Source organism: Erpetoichthys calabaricus, chromosome 17, assembly GCF_900747795.2.
Source record: "Erpetoichthys calabaricus chromosome 17, fErpCal1.3, whole genome shotgun sequence".
Taxonomy (NCBI): domain Eukaryota; kingdom Metazoa; phylum Chordata; class Cladistia; order Polypteriformes; family Polypteridae; genus Erpetoichthys; species Erpetoichthys calabaricus.
In genome coordinates, this window is record NC_041410.2 from 11,669,192 (window position 1) to 11,690,166 (window position 20,975).

At 40.3% G+C, this 20,975-nt stretch overlaps 1 protein-coding gene and 1 long non-coding RNA gene across 2 annotated transcripts in view; both read right to left on the reverse strand.

Annotated features, from left to right (window-relative positions):
- Nucleotides 1-19,008, reverse strand: part of LOC127526161 (uncharacterized) — a 268,028-nt gene extending 249,020 nt beyond the window's left edge. The window contains exon 1 of the long non-coding RNA XR_007933785.1: nt 18,947-19,008. This is a non-coding gene — a long non-coding RNA (uncharacterized LOC127526161). The remainder of the gene's footprint in view (nt 1-18,946) is intronic.
- eif3g (eukaryotic translation initiation factor 3, subunit G) lies at nt 134-14,722 on the reverse strand. Its single transcript, XM_028823078.2, has 10 exons — nt 14,609-14,722; nt 14,460-14,506; nt 11,769-11,857; nt 11,616-11,675; nt 8,216-8,320; nt 7,354-7,540; nt 6,094-6,201; nt 5,644-5,780; nt 5,423-5,529; nt 134-200 (listed from the first exon to the last, which is right to left on the reverse strand). The coding sequence occupies exons 1-10, from the start codon at nt 14,626-14,628 to the stop codon at nt 185-187; spliced, it is 876 nt and encodes a 291-aa protein (XP_028678911.1). The 5' UTR covers nt 14,629-14,722; the 3' UTR covers nt 134-184.
- Nucleotides 19,009-20,975: the final 1,967 nt, after the last annotated feature.

The window sequence follows — 20,975 nt, forward strand, 5'->3', positions numbered from 1 at the left end:
AGATTTCAAAATAAAAGCAAACAGTTCAAGTTTTGCTCAAGTGAAAAAAATTAAAAACTTGCACCAGAAACTAAGATTTCTAAAGAGCCTTTATTTTTTTTTTTTTCCTTTTCAAAAATACGTTGGAATACCATTTTGTTTTTTTTCCTTTGTAGACTGGTCCTTAGGATGAATGCTTTTTCTTCTAGTTATTTGAAGGCCTGAAATTAAAACAAACAATTTAATGGAGTTTCTAGAGATTCGTCGTGGGAGGCAATGGAGTGAAAATGTTTAAAACTTGGTGTCAAGTTAGAAAGAAAAAAAATTGCTTAACTGAGGCGTCTAAAAATACAAAATGTTGGGATTTTTTTTTTTTTTTTTTTTTTTTTTTTTAAATTTTTTCCTCCCACACTGGATGAAATCTTAAAAATGCCTTTATACAGTGGAACCTCGGTTTGTGAGCATAATTCATTCCGGAAACGCGCTCGCAGTCCAAAGCACTCGTATATCAAAGTGAATTTCCCCATAAGAAATAATGGAAACTCAGATGATTTGTTCCACAACCCAAAACTATTCCTATAAAAATGATTAATACAAAATATAAAGTAAAAATACATAAAACAAATTTAACTTGCACTTTAACTTTGAAAAGAATCATGACTGGTGTGAGTGAGTTTCTAAACTCTTGTGGGATTCCACCCAACGGGACGACACGCGGAAGAGCGTCCCAAAGCAATCGTAGGCTCCCAGTGCTGTAGCAGTTCACCATAAAAGCGAATCTGAAAAGATCGTGGACATGCTATAAGTGCCTGCCGTCGATGGGTGATACAAGGAACATTATAAATGCGCAGGGCACAGTACTACTTGGCCACGACCCTGCCTGACTGCTGTGTCTGTGTATAGGAGAGTGGCAGATCCTGATACAATAAATAACCGCGCTGTTGCTGTTTCAAGCTGAATAAAGCTGGTGTTGCTAAAGTACTGAGACTCAGCTTCATGTTTTAGGGTGCAAGATGGGGACTCGCATGTCACAGCACACGTGCGCACACACACACAGTCACAATGCTGTAGTAAACAGTATACACTCGTACGGATGTTGACTATATGAGTGAGGCACGCCAACTCAGACGGAGAATAGGAGACGATTGCCCACAATCCCGCAGCGAGTGAGAGAACCACCATCGGTTCAGTTGTGATCACATGACGCTCAGCAGACAAAGCGTATACATACTACTCGTATTGCAGCACCTCACTCATTTATCAAGTCAAAATTTATTAAAAATTTTAGCTTGTCTTGCAAAAAACTCGTAAACCAAGTTACTCGCAAACCGAGGTTCCACTGTATTTACTTTTCTATAACCCTAATCAAATTAAAAACCCTACTTAAAACCATTTGGCACAATTATACATTAAAAAACCAACACCTTGGAAGTGGTGTGACATTCATGAGCAGCTACACTAGCAGGTATTTCCTTTTAACACTGCAGTGAAATTCACTCCTGATCGGGTGCCCACATGAGGTATCCACTCTACATACTCCTCCAAGTACGCCCATCACGTCTTCTCGCACATTTCTATCGTTCCCTGAATCATTTGCACTTGTACGTGCCAGGGAGTGCTGTTTCGCATGATGGTGGAAGCATGCAGGTAATGTTCAGCGTAGCCCACACATGACCTGACCACCTTACTGGCCTAGAATCGGTCTAGCAAGTCTTCTCTGAACTGATTAGGCCTCTCTTACAAAATGGGAGACAAAACCAGCACACGGACAGGACCACAAAGGCGTCTTTCTTAACCCTTTTTTCATTTCATTCCTTCCAAATTCTAAGCCAAAAACCTTTTGACCTTTTCAAACACTTCAGCACTCTGTGTAAGGAGGTCAGTCTGGAGTTCAGTAGGATGTTCAAGTTTTTCTTGTGGGTTGTAAATATCGAGCTCCAGATCTTTAGTGTTGCAAGTGATCCTCCCACATCATATATACATGCATACTGGGGCAACTGGTGTCTCTAAATTGATCACTGCGAGTCTGGATGTAAGCGCAAGTGTGCCGTGTGACTGACTGGGGCCTTACCAAGGTTGTCACCACAGCAGCTTGGACAAGCTTCACGTTCCTGTGAGAACAGGCTTTAAATATGGATGGACTTCCTAAATGTAAGACTTCATATACCGTATATACTCGCGTACAAGTCGAGTCTTGAAAGCCAAATTCGATCATAAAATCAGACCCCAACTTATACGCCCGTTCAAAAATACGACACTAATTTTTTACATCTTCTTGCCTCCTCCAATCTCACATCAGTTTCTCAGACACATCAAATTTTGTTGCAGCAGCCCAGTTACCAATTTCTGTCTCCACTTCGACGTTTAATTTAAAACTTGCTTCGTTATTTTCTTCCGATTGAACGCTCCATCGTAGATAAGGGATGCTCTTATGATAAAGGTGTATGAGGGTGTGAGATACAAAAAAACACAACACAGTGCAAATGTCACTTCAGAATAGTTTGGGTATTACTGTGTGGTTACGTTGGCACAATACATATAGTAAAAAAAGGCCGTGTGCTCCCTTTCTCAGATGGGCGTTACCATATCGTAATCTCTTGGACCGATGTCAAATGTGGAAAACTCACGCTTTGTACGACCGACATTATAAAATACTAGAAATTATACAATAAAATCAAGTCCCGACATCCGTGGGAGAATTTAAATAGGAGTATATACAGTAGTTCTGATGCATTGTATGTACTTTAGTTTAATGAAATTTTACCACAACTGCAATAGTGAGTGTCAGGAAAGTTTTGAGGGAGGTCAAGAGGTAGGAAAGCTTAGGAAAGAAGGCCGTGTGCCCCGTGGTTGCTCTCTCAGGTGGCTGTTAGCATACAGTGGTGTGAAAAACTATTTGCCCCCTTCCTGATTTCTTATTCTTTTGCATGTTTGTCACACAAAATGTTTCTGATCATCAAACACATTTAACCATTAGTCAAATATAACACAAGTAAACACAAAATGCAGTTTGTAAATGGTGGTTTTTATTATTTAGGGAGAAAAAAAATCCAAACCTACATGGCCCTGTGTGAAAAAGTAATTGCCCCCTGAACCTAATAACTGGTTGGGCCACCCTTAGCGGCAATAACTGCAATCAAGCGTTTGCGATAACTTGCAATGAGTCTTTCACAGCGCTCTGGAGGAATTTTGGCCCACTCATCTTTGCAAAATTGTTGTAATTCAGCTTTATTTGAGGGTTTTCTAGCATGAACCGCCTTTTTAAGGTCATGCCATAGCATCTCAATTGGATTCAGGTCAGGACTTTGACTAGGCCACTCCAAAGTCTTCATTTTGTTTTTCTTCAGCCATTCAGAGGTGGATTTGCTGGTGTGTTTTGGGTCATTGTCCTGTTGCAGCACCCAAGATCGCTTCAGCTTGAGTTGACGAACAGATGGCCGGACATTCTCCTTCAGGATTTTTTGGTAGACAGTAGAATTCATGGTTCCATCTATCACAGCAAGCCTTCCAGGTCCTGAAGCAGCAAAACAACCCCAGACCATCACACTACCACCACCATATTTTACTGTTGGTATGATGTTCTTTTTCTGAAATGCTGTGTTCCTTTTACGCCAGATGTAACGGGACATTTGCCTTCCAAAAAGTTCAACTTTTGTCTCATCAGTCCACAAGGTATTTTCCCAAAAGTCTTGGCAATCATTGAGATGTTTCTTAGCAAAATTGAGACGAGCCCTAATGTTCTTTTTGCTTAACAGTGGTTTGCGTCTTGGACATCTGCCATGCAGGCCATTTTTGCCCAGTCTCTTTCTTATGGTGGAGTCGTGAACACTGACCTTAATTGAGGCAAGTGAGGCCTGCAGTTCTTTAGACGTTGTCCTGGGGTCTTTTGTGACCTCTCGGATGAGTCGTCTCTGCGCTCTTGGGGTAATTTTGGTCGGCCGGCCGGCCACTCCTGGGAAGGTTCACCACTGTTCCATGTTTTTGCCATTTGTGGATAATGGCTCTCACTGTGGTTCGCTGGAGTCCCAAAGCTTTAGAAATGGCTTTATAACCTTTACCAGACTGATAGATCTCAACTACTTCTGTTCTCATTTGTTCCTGAATCTCTTTGGATCTTGGCATGATGTCTAGCTTTTGAGGTGCTTTTGGTCTACTTCTCTGTGTCAGGCAGCTCCTATTTAAGTGATTTCTTGATTGAAACAGGTGTGGCAGTAATCAGGCCTGGGGGTGGCTACAGAAATTGAACTCAGGTGTGATACACCACAGTTAGGTTATTTTTTAACAAGGGGGCAATTACTTTTTCACACAGGGCCATGTAGGTTTGGATTTTTTTTCTCCCTAAATAATAAACACCATCATTTAAAAACTGCATTTTGTGTTTACTTGTGTTATATTTGACTAATGGTTAAATGTGTTTGATGATCAGAAACATTTTGTGTGACAAACATGCAAAAGAATAAGAAATCAGGAAGGGGGCAAATAGTTTTTCACACCACTGTATCATAGTCCCTTGTATCAATAGCGTGAGTTTTCCGCATTCGACTTATATGACCGACATTGTAAAAATACCAGAAATTATACGTTAAAATCAAGTCTCGACTTATCTGCAGAGAACTTATCCACGAGTATATACGGTAAATGTATAAAACTTCAACTGCTACCTAGAGGCCACGATCAGAATAATGTCAGCTCCTTCTGGTGGGGTGTTGCAGATTACAGGATGCATACTAACCTACATTCATTATTTGTAAAAAATGTAAGCTTTTCTCTCAATCATGGGTTACTGTATACTTCACTTTAGAATTAGTATTTTCTCTTGTGACAAACTCTTTCGATTGGAATGTTATTGTCGCATATCGGTTGTCGTAATTATATTCTGAGATTTTCCAGGCAAGGAAGACAGAATGGTGCACGGGTGTAGAGGCTATGTGGGGAGGTGAAAGTCAATATGCAGGTCCTTAGAGAATTGTCTGCGATTTGGCATCAGAAAAACTAAGTATTAAAAGACATGACTCCTATCTTTCTTCTCATCGCCCTTGTCAATGCAATCCATTAATGCAGAATCAGTGGAGAATTTCGGTAAGTGGCCTGACCTGCCGTTGTGTTTATAGCCCGAGGTGTACAGGGGAAAGAGAAAAGGGAGACAATTCCTTGTTACTCTCTCTACTTCTCTCCATTGCCATCTTTAATGTGTTGCCGACAGACAGAACATGCAAGTACAAATTTCACTCTATTCTGTACAAAGGGCAACAACAATGGACCATTTGTTTTTGAAGCTGCTATGTTCAATAAATAATTCAACATGCCCATTAAACCAGTTTATCACTTAAGGATATAGTCCGGCCAAATGGGAAATTATTGATATTGTGCCTAAAGCTTCACACTTTTAAGAAAACAGAATGCAGGTGCAGAATTACAATAACCAAAAAAATACAGCACTTACTTGGCCCACTCAACATTGAGGATCAAGTGATCATAACCAAAACCTGAGACACCAGCAATGGCTCTAGCTGCATCTTCACGGCGATGGAAGCTGATGAAAGCAAAACCCTGCAGGGATATAAAAGCAACATCCTTAAGTGATCTTGTAAACCATAAAACCATTTTCAGCTTTAAGCTGCAGAGTCCAAAGGTTAAGTCAAGTGGATTCAAAAGCACCCATACCTTGGACTGGCCAGTGTTTTTATCTTTTGCCAAGTAAATCCTAGAGATGGATCCAAATGGCCGGAACAGTTCCTGCAAGTCTGTTTCACGGGTGTCCTCAGAGAGGTTAGTGACTCTGATGGTTGCATTGTCGTCAGCTGTTTTAAAAGGAAGAGAACAGCAGTGAACAACTGCAGCATCTAAAAAATGTAAAACTTTGTGACATCTACCTGATGGATCTTTCTTCTTAGGTTTGTCCAGGAAGGTAAACTACATTGTCAGAGTGTTTAGAGATTACATTCCTGAACTATTTATTATGTAATGAACGTTCTTGCATTTTGCCAAAACTGTGTGCTTTAAGCAAGGTATTATGCAAGATAAAAGGTCAACTTTAGATTCTTTGAATAATAACTTGCCAAAAATGATTCAAGCAAATAAAAGTAGTAATTGTCTGAAGGCCTGGTGCCTGACCTCTGCGATTGGGCTGCATGGACTCTCCTCTGCGAGTTGCTCCATCTCGGAGGCTAGGTGGTACATACTTTCCAGTCTTGCTTTGGGCTGGCTGAGCAGGTTCAGGCTCTGAAACAAAAAAAATAAGCATCTTCAGCGTTGAGTTTTTGTTGTATATTGTGCAGTAACAAACTTATACGGTTAACTAGTAAAAATAAAACTCCCAGAACGGCAACACTAATGCACACGTGTGTACACCTTTAACAATTCACATGAATGTAGAAGGCAGAATTTTGAGAACATACTTTTCTCCTTTTGAGATGGTTTCTGAAACAATTATAATTAAAACTATCATAAATGACATATGTAGAACATATAAACATTCCCAAAAGTGAGACATATACTGCACTAAGGTCCTATGGAAATGTTTGGATTTACCACTTATGAAAACTCACCTTCCAAATTTCTTCTGTTCATATAAATTTAAGTTTGGCAACTCAGTAGAAACACAAAGTTTACCGCGGACTTGCAATTTTCTTTTTTTAAAAACTAAAACACACACACACCTACAAAAATAAAAGGTCCGGTTACCTGAAAATTATAATCTAGTACAGGAGTAAGCAATGGAGGGCTGCAGGTTTTCATTCCAGCCTAGTTTCTTAATGATTAATTATTGGTTAAGTGACATTTTGATGCTTCCTTTTAGTGGTCTCTCTTGTTAAGGATCCCCACCCTTAGTTACTTATTTCAGTCTTAAACTGCTGCATTCAGTGTTTTAATGGCTCCTTATTAACAATAAGATGTAACTGACAAAGCGGCCAGCAGTTCTCCATCTCACTTGTTTCCATGTGTGTTCATTATGCACTTTGATTTATTGAAACACTTAATAGAAAAATGTAACAGACTGAAAATGATCAGTTTTAGGCTTCAAATCATTTGGATGATATCCTTGGAAAGGAAAAAAATCTACAAAATAAGAACCTAACATTGTAGACTAACAAGCCATAAAATGAAATAAGGTCCGAGACTGGCAATCATTGGTTTCTAAAGAAGCAATTGGGTTGGAACAAAAACCTGCAGCCACTGCGGCTCTCCAGAACCGACTTTGCTTATAATGAATTGAAGTGAGATTCTAGCGTCAACTCCGTAGGCCTCATCAGCCCTGTTGTGACACATCTCTGAATTGTCTTACTGGGCCTTAACAGAGTTTCAATCTGAGGAGCTTCAATTTTTCAACTGTCTAATTGCAAATAAGCTTGGTGCAGAATACGTGCAACTCACCAGAGGTCTTCTCCTTCTCCCCAGTGGACAGACCGAGCTGTTCAGCCAATTCTTTCTGCATTGGGCCCAGCGTATCCTTGTATGGACAGCGTGTGGTCCAGTGGTCACCCTTGCAGATACGGCATGAAACGATCTTCTGCCTATTCAGTTTATTTAGTGGGTCTTCTTCCTCTTGGTTATTCAAATCCTTTTAGGAATATTCAAGAAACAAAACTATGATGCTTTGTCGATGCCTTCACCATCTGACAAACACCTCCAGAGATAAACGGCTAAAAGTCATCAGTTTCTAGCTGTTGTGAAGACTGCCCTGACTGTATTGTCACGTCTAATTAAATTACCAAATAATTTATTATTATTACAGATTAAAATTTGTTTTTGATTAATTAATCAATCATCACTGGTTTTCTGCAAGTAACAAAAAAGTTAAGTGAAATCAGCTTCATTCAACTTAAAGACTACCGCAATCTGATTTAAATGTTATCACACCTGAAGGTAACAAATGCTTAAGGCACCAGACAATAAATTATAATAGTTATGTTGTAAATGGGTGTACATTAACATTTTTATGAGCAGGTTATTAGAAAAAAAAATGTACTTGTAAAAATAAAAGAAGGGTCAACCTTCTTTTACAGATACACAGGACTGTCTTAACACATGGGCACGCTGGGCAGTTGCCCAGGGGCACCCTGGTAATCTATGTATGTTGCGACTTGCTGAGTGGTTGTGTAAGTAGGGACCCCAGTGCACTGCTTTGCCCGGGGGGCCCTATAATGATGTTAAGATGGACCTGCAACATACACAGACGGGTGCATTCGTTTCAATATTCCTGCCTTTTCTTTAACTTAAGAAAACAAAAGGTTACCTCTCTGCTTGAAATGAAGGTCATCAGAACGTCATCACTGACTGTGGTTGTGGCAACATTAGGACCTGGGGGGTCAAATTCAGACTGACCAAATTTCTTCCAATTCTGGAATTAAAACAGATGTCAGCCAAAATGAAACAAACTGTAAAAAAGTTAGCAACACACACTACTTATTGTGTGATACAAATTGGCAGTAAGGCATCTTGGGCATTTCAACATGGATATTTTCACACGTGTAAACTATAATAAAAGTCCATAGTGATGATAAGAACAGTCAAGTTATTGGAAAAAAAGGCATAATCAAGGGTAGAATACATTTTAAATGAAAGCACTGTCAATAACTAAACCTTTCCATAAATAATAAACGTGCAATGAATCATCTCAAAGCATTTTTCTATCGCATGTAGTGGATCGTCACTATTTTACATAATCTTCAAAGTACTTGGCTATGACTAAACAGCTCTGGATTTGGCTTCCAAACTTTTTGTATGCGAGGCTGTTTTAATTGCAATAAGGAGGTAACAGAATATGGTAGACGCAGATGCAACAGACTCTGCTTTAAAGGAATCAGCATTTAACAAATTGCTGCTATACTGAATTTTAATTTGACCTTAATATTACAATTCCTTAGTAGGCTGCAACATACGGCCAATACAAAAATTGAAACAGTGCATTGTTAAGTGCACAATCAATCATATTATTACAAATAGAATCTGAAGAGAGTCCTCATTCCTGACCTGGCCCAACTCACACCCAGAAGCCGCTCAGCATCATCCCAAGTTAATCCTCCACAAGTCTACTGTAAGGAGGCACTTTTACAGAGCAGGTTTCAAACTGGTTGGATTTCCAGTATGAAACGAATGTAAAAACTGATTGTATTTTAACCCCTGCAACAATGGTGTGTGGACAGTACATCCTTTGAAAATATGCTCTGCACTAGGGAGCTTTGCCCCCTGCTCACTTCGCTCGCCAACCCCCGTGCTTACGCTACACGCTAGCCTCCTTGCGGTTCTGCCGCTCAAGTATGGGGATGTGGATGTACGATTTACTAACTCTTTTACATTACAGCGCGTAATTAACCATATTAATTTACATTCAAATTATTACATTTTATGTTTCATGTTGAGTTATTCGTTATGTAATACAATTTTGTTCTGTTTGGCTTTTAAATTTAGGGCTCGTTTATACTGCACACTCAGAACGCGTATGCATCATGGCTGCCACGCGTTCATTTGATGTGTCCTCCGAGCAGGTCCTCAGAAATTAACAGACGTGTGCGCGACTTGCAGTACCAGCAAAAAGTCAGGGAGCAGTGTGATCAAAATTGGAATGTGACGTCAGAGTCTCTATTTACTATCTATATGTGACAGAAAGCTGCTTTGCAGATCTTATAGGATCGATGTGCGTACTTCGGTGTTTGATGAATGGTTCGATGTGGTGAAGCAAAATGCTGACATACAGATGCATTCGTGGGGCTTTTATATTCAAGCGTGGCATATTCCCGATTGTAATGACACGATACATTTTAAAAGTCTCACATACTATATACTGTGCCGTCTTTTTTTTTTTATAGCAACTTCACAACATGAACAGAATGTACAGCGTTGTACTTGAGCCACAGAGAAAAAAAAATAAGGACACTGTGAAAACGTGTATTTTGTGATTAAAGTGGAAATTTCGGCTTTAATCTCGAAATGTCCACTTTAACCTCGTAGTTTACTTTATCATTAAAGCAGACCGTCATTGACGTCATCCCAGTTTTTATTTGCTACGAGCTTCTTGGACCTGACAGCAGCAGCAAGCAGCAAAAGATCACCAAAGAACACATTAAATGTCTGATATTCCAACTCTCTGCAAATTTAGAATCTTTAGATTTATACTGGATATCATTTTCATGATGAAATGCATTAAAGTATGTATGTTACATTTTACAGATAAATTGTTCACTTCGTTTAAACAATGAATACTGTTAATAATTACACACATGAGGTGACACAGTGGCGGAGCAGTAGCACTGCTGTCTCGCAGGGAGTCACGTCGCTGGTATTTCCTGCTGGGTTTCCTCAGTGTGCTCCGGTTTCCTTCCAAAGATATGCAGATTTGGTGACACTAAAATGACGCCAGCGTGTGTGTGTGTGTGTGTGTGTGTGTGCGCGCGCGCTTGTATTCACCTTGTGATGAGCTGATGCCCCATCCAGGGATTGTTTCTGCCTCGTGCCCAATGCTAGCTGGAATGGACACATCCCTGGATCGATGGAGTTAATCATTAAACATCCTTTTCAGAGATATTGCAATAAGGTGTCATCGGAATTTAATGGATGTTCCATGCAAATCACAACACAGAGAGGCTGAACCTGTTCTCCCCGTGATACTATCTCACACTGCCACCTGCAGGATTCCTCCAGATGTACGTAAAGTACGCTCGCAAGTATAAACAGTAAAATGCTTGCCTAGCAGGAGCGTCCGCTGGAGCATGTGTCATGTCACGTGAAGTATAAACCTGGTCTAACAAGCAGAAACTTTTTAAACTTACACCTTTTATAGTAAAACTTATGTAAAATTTTTTTGAATTAAATTTTCGTCAATATTGCATTGAATTGCGACTCTGTGTTAGGACTTTCATCGTGACAACGCAACATTTAACTGTCCATGAGTGAATTTCGTTTCTATTAAATAAAACGACTTTTTCAAATGTTTTGTCTCTGCAAAAGCTATTCTAACAGGAAACGGTAAACGCTTTAATACGAATGGCATATTAAGATCTCCTTAGGTGTCTAATGTTATCTACGGAAGATTTACTACATTACCTCTCTTGGATACATCCTTCGTTCTACAGTAATTCGTGTTGAGGAAGCCCAAACACTGTTAACGGTTGTAAATATTCTACAAGATATTGTAAGTTGATGTTTTCATCTTCCGCACCATCACCACCAACTGTTTCAGCACAGTCTATTATTGAAACGCATTTAAACATTTTGCGTGTAACCGTAAGACATTTTGTGCATCAATTCGTTTGACTTCATCGTTTCTCGGTGCTAGGATTGCCTGTGTACTCATTTTTTTCTGTTGATAACCCTTCGTGATGAAATTCAATAAGATTTGGACAGAATACATCTTCTTTAATTGGGAACTTAAAGCGACTAAAACGTTAAAATTTACAAGAGCAAACAGAACAGGAAGTGTGTTTGTCAAAAGCATTCACACCAATGAGAGGCGAGAGAACGGTGGGTGTGGGCCGTTAACCTTAAATGGTTGAGAGGAGGGCGGGACTTGAAAACCTCTCATGGCCAAAGTCATCTCGCGGGACTTGAAAAAATCACTTGAAAAAAAGTCTTGTCACAGGATTATTTTATTATAATAGAGAGATATGCACAAAAAAAACTTATAAAATGTACAATACCTTTCTCCTGGCAACAGCTTTGGATGCCTTTCTAGTTTCAATTTTAAACGTGCGTACAATCTGTAACAGAGGAAATTATATAATATTCACATAACTGCGTAATTACGTAAGGACGATGAAGTATCCAAAGAAAAAATGAAATGGCTGGCAAACCTTATATTTCTTGCCATCTTCATCAATCTTGTATTCAATTATTGTCTTAATATTTCCTTTAATGGTTTCCTTTGGTGACGGTAGGGTACCTTAGGAGAAAGACAGTATCTTACAAAGGAGACATAAGGATCTTTCATCTTAAGCAGAAGTTCTATTAAAATAAACATTTTTTAAAATGCACATCAATACACAACTTTGAATTAAAGTGCGATTAGGAATTAAGCCAACACTAAAACTACAAAACTGCCTTTAGACAAACTCATTAGTAGGAAATACTGGTACAAATGTTTTACAGCTTTTGATTAGAACTCAAACCACCACTTAACAAAAAAGGATATACTCATAATTACTTTTGTAAAGTAACAATTAAAAATTGAAAGGGGGAAAACAACAGCTTAAAAGGTGATGGCCAAGAAGAATGTCTTCTCTTATGTTTTTATGCAAAATGGAGAGGAAAAAACTGATATAATAGGCGACAATGATGTATGGAAAAAGATGATCCGCTGTGGCAACCCTTAACGGGAGCAACCAAAAGAAGAAGAAGCCAATGCAGACAAGATGCTGTACAACAATAAATGATGTAAAAAAATATGTTGCATAATCTGTTAGTCGGTTATCCAGTCATATGTTGAAAATGTGCAAAAAACACACATGCAATTTTTGCTAATTTATTAAACGGCTAATTCAGGAATCATCAATGCACATCTTAAACAGTATAACACATTCCCATTATGCCATGCTTTTAAATTGAAGACAGGACTGTTGTCCAATGAATGAGGAGGACTGGCAGATCTTCAATTCAAAAGCACAATATTATGGGAATGTGGTTTCTGTTCATGGGTGCTAATAATTCCAGAATTATCTATTTTGTCAAAAATGCAGGTGTTTTGCACATTTTGAGCATACAACTTGATAACGGACATGTGGATTATGCCACACAAGTGAGCCAAGATTGTTTGGATGTATTTTTGGATGTTTTAGGGGTGGAGTATTGTATTCCTTTACAGCCAGTTCAGCACTCTAGAGAGATACTATAAAGCCTATGCTGCTAACAGTATATAGGCGCACATATCAGAAATTAATTATTAATTGAGCAGGCCAAGTTTCAAGGCAGATGAATTAGGAATCAATATATTTATGAAGCAACTTGCTTATTTTACTTTCCTTTGCTCCAATAACAACAACATGGAAAACTATTTCAAACAAATGCAGTCTGAGAAGGTAACCACCGAGATGCTATACAATAAAGTGCCTCTATGGATTAAGTGTGCCAGTATACAATCATTTAGAAAAGCAGTTATAGTTGGCGAGCGGCGAAGGCAGTGGAATGTAAAAGGTTAAATTTCTCTCAACCTCCGATTGCTCAGTCCTTGGCAATTCACACATTCTATAAGTATACACAATAAATAGGTTTTAAGCCTTAAAAGGAAAATGAGTTGCAATTCGTCGCTTGCAACATGCTACTTCGTATTATATACAGATTTGCAACCTCTTATTCAGGACTGTACACTCTACCTATAAAATTATAGGCAAAGGGTCTGTACGTTACACTTTTCCATAAACTGTTGGATCACAGATATGAAAATTTGCCCCAATGACGAGATATTTTTGACATGACCAACAGAATAAAAAGTCTGTTTTGCCAACACAGTTCATTTTTGGAGGCGTTTTAAACGCTAACCTTGACAACTTTTCAAAAGCATATGGATGAAATAGTGGGGCAGCTTAGCTATTAGCAAAACAAATGAGCTTTATGGTCTCAATGGTCTCATTTTTTTTTTAATATACTTATAACCTGGAAGCATATGAAAAAGCACTATTAATGGGGTCTGCACTCTTACACATATATAAAACATCTGTCATTTGTTTAACTGGCTTATTCAGGTCTCAGTGACGAGAAGCTTTTGCTCATCACTCACGTACGCCAGCACAGTCACACTGGAACAACTGCTCTAAAATGTGTATTTTTTAGGATGGATGAGGAAACGGTACCACACCAGGACAAATCCGTGTACAGTATGTTCTAAACCCGCAGGATCGTGGGGAAGCAGGTGCCTAACGCAACATGCCGTCCATCGAAGCATACCAAACTTCTAATGCATTCAAAATTCAAAGTAACGTGTGCATTTTAATTAGCGATGCTAGTGTAAATTTTTGTATACTGTACCAGCATGGAGACTGCCTGGTCTTTTTTCGCAGCTTCACTGAAATGGCAGACGTACGAAAACAGCACACAAAGTTTAAATTACATCTTCATATTTAGGGTCGACTTTCAGCAACCGTGAGGTTTGTCAAAAACTACAAGTCCACAATTCCCATTTTGCTGTCACTCGTTGTCAAGGTTCCGAAATACATCGAAAAAAACGGGTCGTGTGTGGTTCAGTTTGGCAACACTTTTTTTTTTCTTACAACTTAACGGAGTTTCCGTCCGCTTTTTCACAGGGCATCGTCGTCTCATGGGACTGTCAACAGCTGCCTAAATGATCGGGCTACAGACAAAGGCGCCGTGCCATAGCTGTAACTGCGTTCAGCGGCGTCGCCTGCATCGCACCATCATGGCCCACCTTTTTACATCCATTCCTATTGAGAATACCACACGAACTACCTCAAGACACTGCCATTAATCAGTGAAAAGGCCTCACACGTGTCACGAGGGTAGCGGCTAAAGCCAGCAGCTCCACCATCGCCTACCTTCATCGCCTTCTTCCTCCACCTGGTCAGCCCAGCTGGGCTTGGAGCTGTTGTTAAAAAATAAGAATATTAACTCAGTTAAAAGAATAAAAACTCGATATTCCAATGACCATTCGTTTTTTTTTCTTTTAGTATAAAAAAAGACTTACTCGTATTCGCCAGACGGCATACTGCCTGCTTCACTGGACCGGAAAAGAGGCCGTAACCCGGAAATAAAATAAATCACGTGCTCAACTTAAGCGCGCGGGAGATTATAGGAGCATAGTGTTTGAATATCCCCGCCCACGTGTGATTGTCACGTGAAAAGACCAATGCAAGTCAAGAATGCCGTATGATGTTTAGCAGAGGACGGTTTCCGGTACGAGCGCATTTGACAGACGGGCGAGCGCCTATAACGCGGCAGATTTAAGGTAGTTATAAACAAGATACTCCTGTTGGTATTAAATTATCTCTTCCTTTATGAAAACAAATCATAACAGATACATTTAATAAAGTTAAATAGCTAGAATTAAATGCATAAATGTATACTACAAATTTAGCAAAGCAATGCGGGAGAGAGAATTAAAGTAATAAATAATTCAATGCATATATACATTCAGTAAGTAAAAAGAAAAAACGAACACAAATGCGAGTAAGACGTGTCTTCTTTTTCTTAGCGTGCCGCATTGAAGGTGTTTGTCTCTCTTTTCATCGCAGTAAAAATTCTGCCCATTTCTTTATTAATCTAAAACATGCCTTTTTCTATAAGATCCCTCCATCAATTTTTTGTCTCTCTATTCTTGTTTCTCCTGTCAACTGCATCTCTAATGCTCTCCTTAGCACAACTGTTTCCACTTTACATGCCCAGTTCACTTGAGCCTTGTCATTATCATCTTTCACCAGATCAATTTCATCTTTAAGCCCCCCTAATTTATCTGTTTGTTTAATCAATTCTGTTTTATTCATAGTCCACATCCATTGCAGCATTTTCATCTGCTCATTCAGGAATTATCTGCCATGACTTAGCATTATGCAACATTGCCAGCCCCTCTGCCTACAGGTATATTGTCCTTTCATCCTGGCAGTTACCCATTTGTCACAGAGTATTCCCTCACAGTTCACACAAGAATGCCACACTTGTTGAGGCTGTCATCCATTTGACAAATGTTCTGTACTTCTCAGGTACGGCTCCACCAGATCTCTTCTCTTGGTGCTTGTCAAGCTCTAAAAGAGCCATGGTTAGATCTTCCATTCCATTCTCTGTATTTCTTCAGTAGGGTGTGCATTGCAAAGATTGCATAAAGAATGGGACCAAAACATCCTCTGAGAGCAACATCTCCCAACCATCCAAGAACAGTTTGGTGACCAACAATGCATGATGGAGCACCGGGCCATAAGGCAAAGTGATAACTAAGTGGCTCGGGGAACAAAATTTTGGGTCCATGGCCAGGAAACTCCCATTGAGAACTTGTGGTCAGTCCTCACAAGGTGGATGGGCAAACAAAAACCTACCAATTCTGACAAACTCCAAGCATTGATTATGTAAGAATGAGCTGCCATCAGTCAAAATTGGGCCCAGAAGTTGATTGACAGACAGCATGCCAGGGTGAATGACATGTCTTGAAAAAGAAAGAAGGGCCAACACTGCAAACACTGACTCTTTGAATAAACTTCATGTAATTGTCAATAAAAGCCTTTGAAACTTAGGAAATGCTTGTAATTCTACTTCAGTGTAGCATAGAAATATCTGACACAAACATCTAAAAACACTGAAGCAGAAAACTTTGGGAAAACCAACACTGGGGTCATTCTCAAAGCTTTTGGCCACCACTGTAGCTTCCTCAGTCGTCCTGTTTCTTGGTCTTACTGGGTTGCCACGTTAGATTGTCTGCTCACTTGATCATCAGTTATGGACATCCCATCCTTATGGGAAGAGGTGACCTCCACACTGGCCATTCCAGCTGAAGTGGTAGCAGTTGTTGATGTAGTAGGTATGGCGTAGGGAGGACTGGCCATTGGAAGAATATGGTGGTGGAAGGATGGAAAATATTTATATCTCAGTGAACCTTGTGCAGTCTATTGGTGTTAAATAGTCACTTTTCCATTCTGTGGGCGTCTTTACAGTTTTCAGGACATCATTCAGTATTTTAGTCAGTATCTGTACCCTTCTTTCACCCAACACACTTCCGCTGTTACTTCCAGCTAGGTCAGGGGTGCCCAACTCCAGTCCTGGAGGGCCGTAGTGACTGCAGGTTTTCATTCTAACCCTGTTCTTATTTAGTGACCTGTTTTTGCTAATTCTTTTGAATTCATTTTATTTGATTTGCTCTTGAAGACTCAGACCCCTCAATTGTTTCTTTTTCCTTAATTAGCAGCCAAACAATAATGAGGTACAAAATGAGCCAAAACAGGACCACCAAACTGTGACCATCTTACATTATCTGGAAATAAAGAAAGGTGAAGGTCTCAGGAATGCTGATCTGCTCTTAGAAAAGAGAAAATCCGCAACTTCAGAAATGTCTGCTATTGCACAATGAGAGCCGCAACAAGCCATGGAATTAAAGAACAAGTTTAATTAACAAACAGACTTGGCGCCTCATTAAGCAACTGGTTGGAGTGAAATTGGTTGGAGTTTGAGGCCCTGACTGAGTTGGTCTTCTGTTGACTCACTCACTTCACATTTCATTTCTGTTTGGGTGCCATTTAAGGAAAGAAATGAAGCAATTCAGAGGAACGATGAAGAAATTCAGGCAAACTGTTCTTAAAAACCAAGTCAATTACAATTAATTTAAAAGAAGTTAATTAGCAGCAAAAACAGGTCACTAATTAAGAAAAGGGTTAGAATGAAAACCTGCAGCCACTGCGGCCCTCCAGGCCTGGAGTTGGACGCCCCTGAGCTAGGTCCTCGTACTTCATGTTTCGAATTCTGTTGGTCTTAACCATTATCTTGTGATGGGTTTCTGTGACTTTGCTCATTCACTACTTTAAAATATTCTGTCCATCCTTCCTTAACCTTTTCATTTCTGCTCTAAACCATTCCAGTTTTATCTTGGATTGTTCTTCATTGTGACCTGTAGGGGGCGGAACAGCACCCCGAATCCCTGCCAAAATTACACAAAGGAATGTCGCTGATTCCAATAAGGATTTATTTATAATGAAGTACCGCTAAAGAGGCTTCTCTACACGGTTCATCCAAGCACAGTACAGTGTTTCACTTCTGTGTCTCACTTCTCCCTTCATATCGACATCTCCCAGTAACCTTGTCTGCGTCCTCCTGACTCCGATGCCCTTCTGCCACATTGTTTACCCTTTTTATTCTGCTGTATAAACCCTCCTGATTCTCCTCTGTCACTTCCTCTATTTCAGTCAGCGTCTCTTTTCTGTTCTGCTTCTCTGCTCTTTTAGTTCCTGCTGTCTGGCCTTTCCAGGTCTGCTTCTCCTCTCATCTCTCCTCACTTTCACCATTTCCAGGCCTGCCAATAATTCTCTGTGTTATGCTGCTGCTCCTCCCAAAGAGACAGGGGTTTTACAATTTGTCAGCTCTGTTATTGTCTTCTGTCATATCATAAAGTGAAACGTGGTCCGTGTCAGAGTGTGTGTGCTGTCACTTATACACATGCACAGAAGACCATGCAAAGCCCAAGCCTCGAGCTGCAATTACATGTTTTAATTTGATAGTTTTAATTGTGTGCTGTTTTAAACTTAATGCTTTGTCACACACATGCAATTGGGAGGCAGCAAAAGGGCCTGATTAATAGTAGTACCACTCCAGACCAGGGGGTGGCGAGCTGCACTGACTTTCTCTCTCAATCCTCTGCTGAGGATCCACGGGAAATCCCGCTAGGTCCCGGCCTCATTGATGACATCACTTCCGATACCGCCACTATTAATGATGTCACATCTTGTCCCCGAAGACGTCACTTCCAGTCTTGGCACTATTGATGATGTCACTTCCCATCCCGATGATGTCACTTTCTGACCCAGCGCTATTGATGATTTCAATGTCATTTCCCATCCCAAAGACGTCACTCCCAGTTCCAGCGTTATTGATTATGTCACTTCCTGTCCTGATGACGTCACTTTCTGTCCCAGCGCTATTGATAACGTCATTTCCCATCCCAAACACGTGACTTCCAGTCCTGGTGCTATTGATGACATCACGTCCCGTCCCCATGATGTCACTTTCCATCCCGGCCTTTAAAGCCACCATATTTTCACTCTTAAATCAGTTCTCTCAACCAAAAATAACCATTTGTAGCCAAGGCATAATATAGGTGGCTGCCCCAAACCTTTTTGATGTCTGTGGTCTGTTGTTGTGACAACAACAACAACATTTATTTATATAGCACATTTTCATACAAAAAGTAGCTCAAAGTGCTTTACATAATGAAGAAAAGAAAAATAACAGACAAAATACAAAATTAAAATAAGACAACATTAGTTAACATAGAAAGGAGTAAGGTCCGATGGCCAGGGTGGACAGAAAAAACAAAAAAAAGACTCCAGACGGCTGGAGAAAAAAATAAAATCTGTAGGGGTTCCAGGCCACGAGACCGCCCAGTCCCCTCTGAAAAAATTTAATGATCCTTCCGCAGATGACAGCTTGTTATATCCTGGTGGTGACGTGTTTGTTAATTAGAACATGCAAGTAAGAATTTCACGGTACTCAATATATATGGCCTTATATAAAACTGCTGTAAATGATGTAACTACCTTAAGACATTCTTTACAAAGACAGAATGGTTGATGTTTGCCTGGAAAAGTATGCTTTTTGGTGTGTGTGTGTGTGTGTAATTTGAACTTAAAACCACCCTGTTTAAAAAAATATAAATACAGTGCATCCGGAAAGTATTCACAGCGCATCACTTTTTCCACATTTTGTTATCTTACAGCCTTATTACAAAATGGATTAAATTCTTTTTTTTCCTCAGAATTCTACACACAACACCCCATAATGACAACGTGAAAAAAGTTTACTTGAGGTTTTTGCAAATTTATTAAAAATAAAAATATTGAGAAAGCACATGTACATAAATATTCACAGCCTTTGCCATGAAGCTCGAAATTGAGCTCAGGTGCATCCTGTTTCTCCTGATCATCCTTGAGATGTTTCTGCAGCTTAATTGGAGTCCACCTGTGGTAAATTCAGTTGACTGGACATGATTTGGAAAGGCACACACCTGTCTATATAAGGTCCCACAGTTGACAGTTCATGTCAGAGCACAAACCAAGCATGAAGTCAAAGGAATTGTCTGTAGACCTCTGAGACAGGATTGTCTCGAGGCACAAATCTGGGGAAGGTTACAGAAACATTTCTGCTGCTTTGAAGGTCCCAATGAGCACAGTGGCCTCCATCATCCATAAGTGGAAGAAGTTCGAAACCACCATGACTCTTCCTAGAGCTGGCCAGCCATCTAAACTGAGCAATCGGGGGAGAAGGGCCTTAGACAGGGAGGTGACCAAGAACCCGATGGTCACTCTGTCAGAGCTCCAGAGGTCCTCCGTGGAGAGAGGAGAACCTTCCAGAAGGACAACCATCTCTGCAGCAATCCACCAATCAGGCCTGTATGGTAGAGTGGCCAGACAGAAGCCATTCCTTAGTAAAAGGCACATGGCAGCCCGCCTGGAGTTTGCCAAAAGGCACCTGAAGGACTCTCAGACCATGAGAAAGAAAATTCTCTGGTCTGATGAGACAAAGATTGAACTCTTTGGTGTGAATGCCAGGCGTCACGTTTGGAGGAAACCAGGCACCGCTCATCACCAGGCCAATACCATCCCTACAGTGAAGCATGGTGGTGGCAGCATCATGCTGTGGGGATGGGAGACTAGTCAGGATAAAGGGAAAGATGACTGCAGCAATGTACAGAGACATCCTGGATGAAAACCTGCTCCAGAGCGCTCTTGACCTCAGACTGGGGCGACGGTTCATCTTTCAGCAGGACAACGACCCTAAGCACACAGCCAAGATATCAAAGGAGTGGCTTCAGGACAACTCTGTGAATGTCCTTGAGTGGCCCAGCCACAGCCCAGACTTGAATCCGATTGAACATCTCTGGAGAGATCTTAAAATGGCTGTGCACCGACGCTTCCCATCCAACCTGATGGAGCTTGAGAGGTGCTGCAAAGAGGAATGGGCGAAACTGGCCAAGGATAGGTGTGCCAAGCTTGTGGCATCATATTCAAAAAGACTTGAGGCTGTAATTGCTGCCAAAGGTGCATCGACAAAGTATTGGGCAAAGGCTGTGAATACTTATGGACATGGGATTTCTCAGTTTTTTTATTTTTAATAAATTTGCAAAAACCTCAAGTAACCTTTTTTCACGTTGTCATTATGGGGTGTTGTGTGTAGAATTCTGAGGAAAAAAAAGAATTTAATCCATTTTGGAATAAGGCTGTAACATAACAAAATGTGGAAAAAGTGATGCTCTGTGAACACTTTCCGGATGCACTGTATATATATTGTGAGATATGGCCGGCTACTTATCCTGGCCAATACCCCCAGGCCGCCAGATGGAACCCTCCTTGCAGCATAGAGCT

Excerpts from the sequence above, each read along its gene's own strand:
- eif3g (XM_028823078.2), bottom strand. The coding sequence starts at position 14,628 with ATGCCGTCTGGCGAATACGA. Across the intron at positions 14,507-14,608 it reads ATGCCGTCTGGCGAATACGA|CTCCAAGCCCAGCTGGGCTG; the intron begins GTAAGTCTTTTT and ends TTTTAACAACAG. Across the intron at positions 6,202-7,353 it reads GGAGAAGGAGAAGACCTCTG|AGCCTGAACCTGCTCAGCCA; the intron begins GTGAGTTGCACG and ends TTTTTGTTTCAG.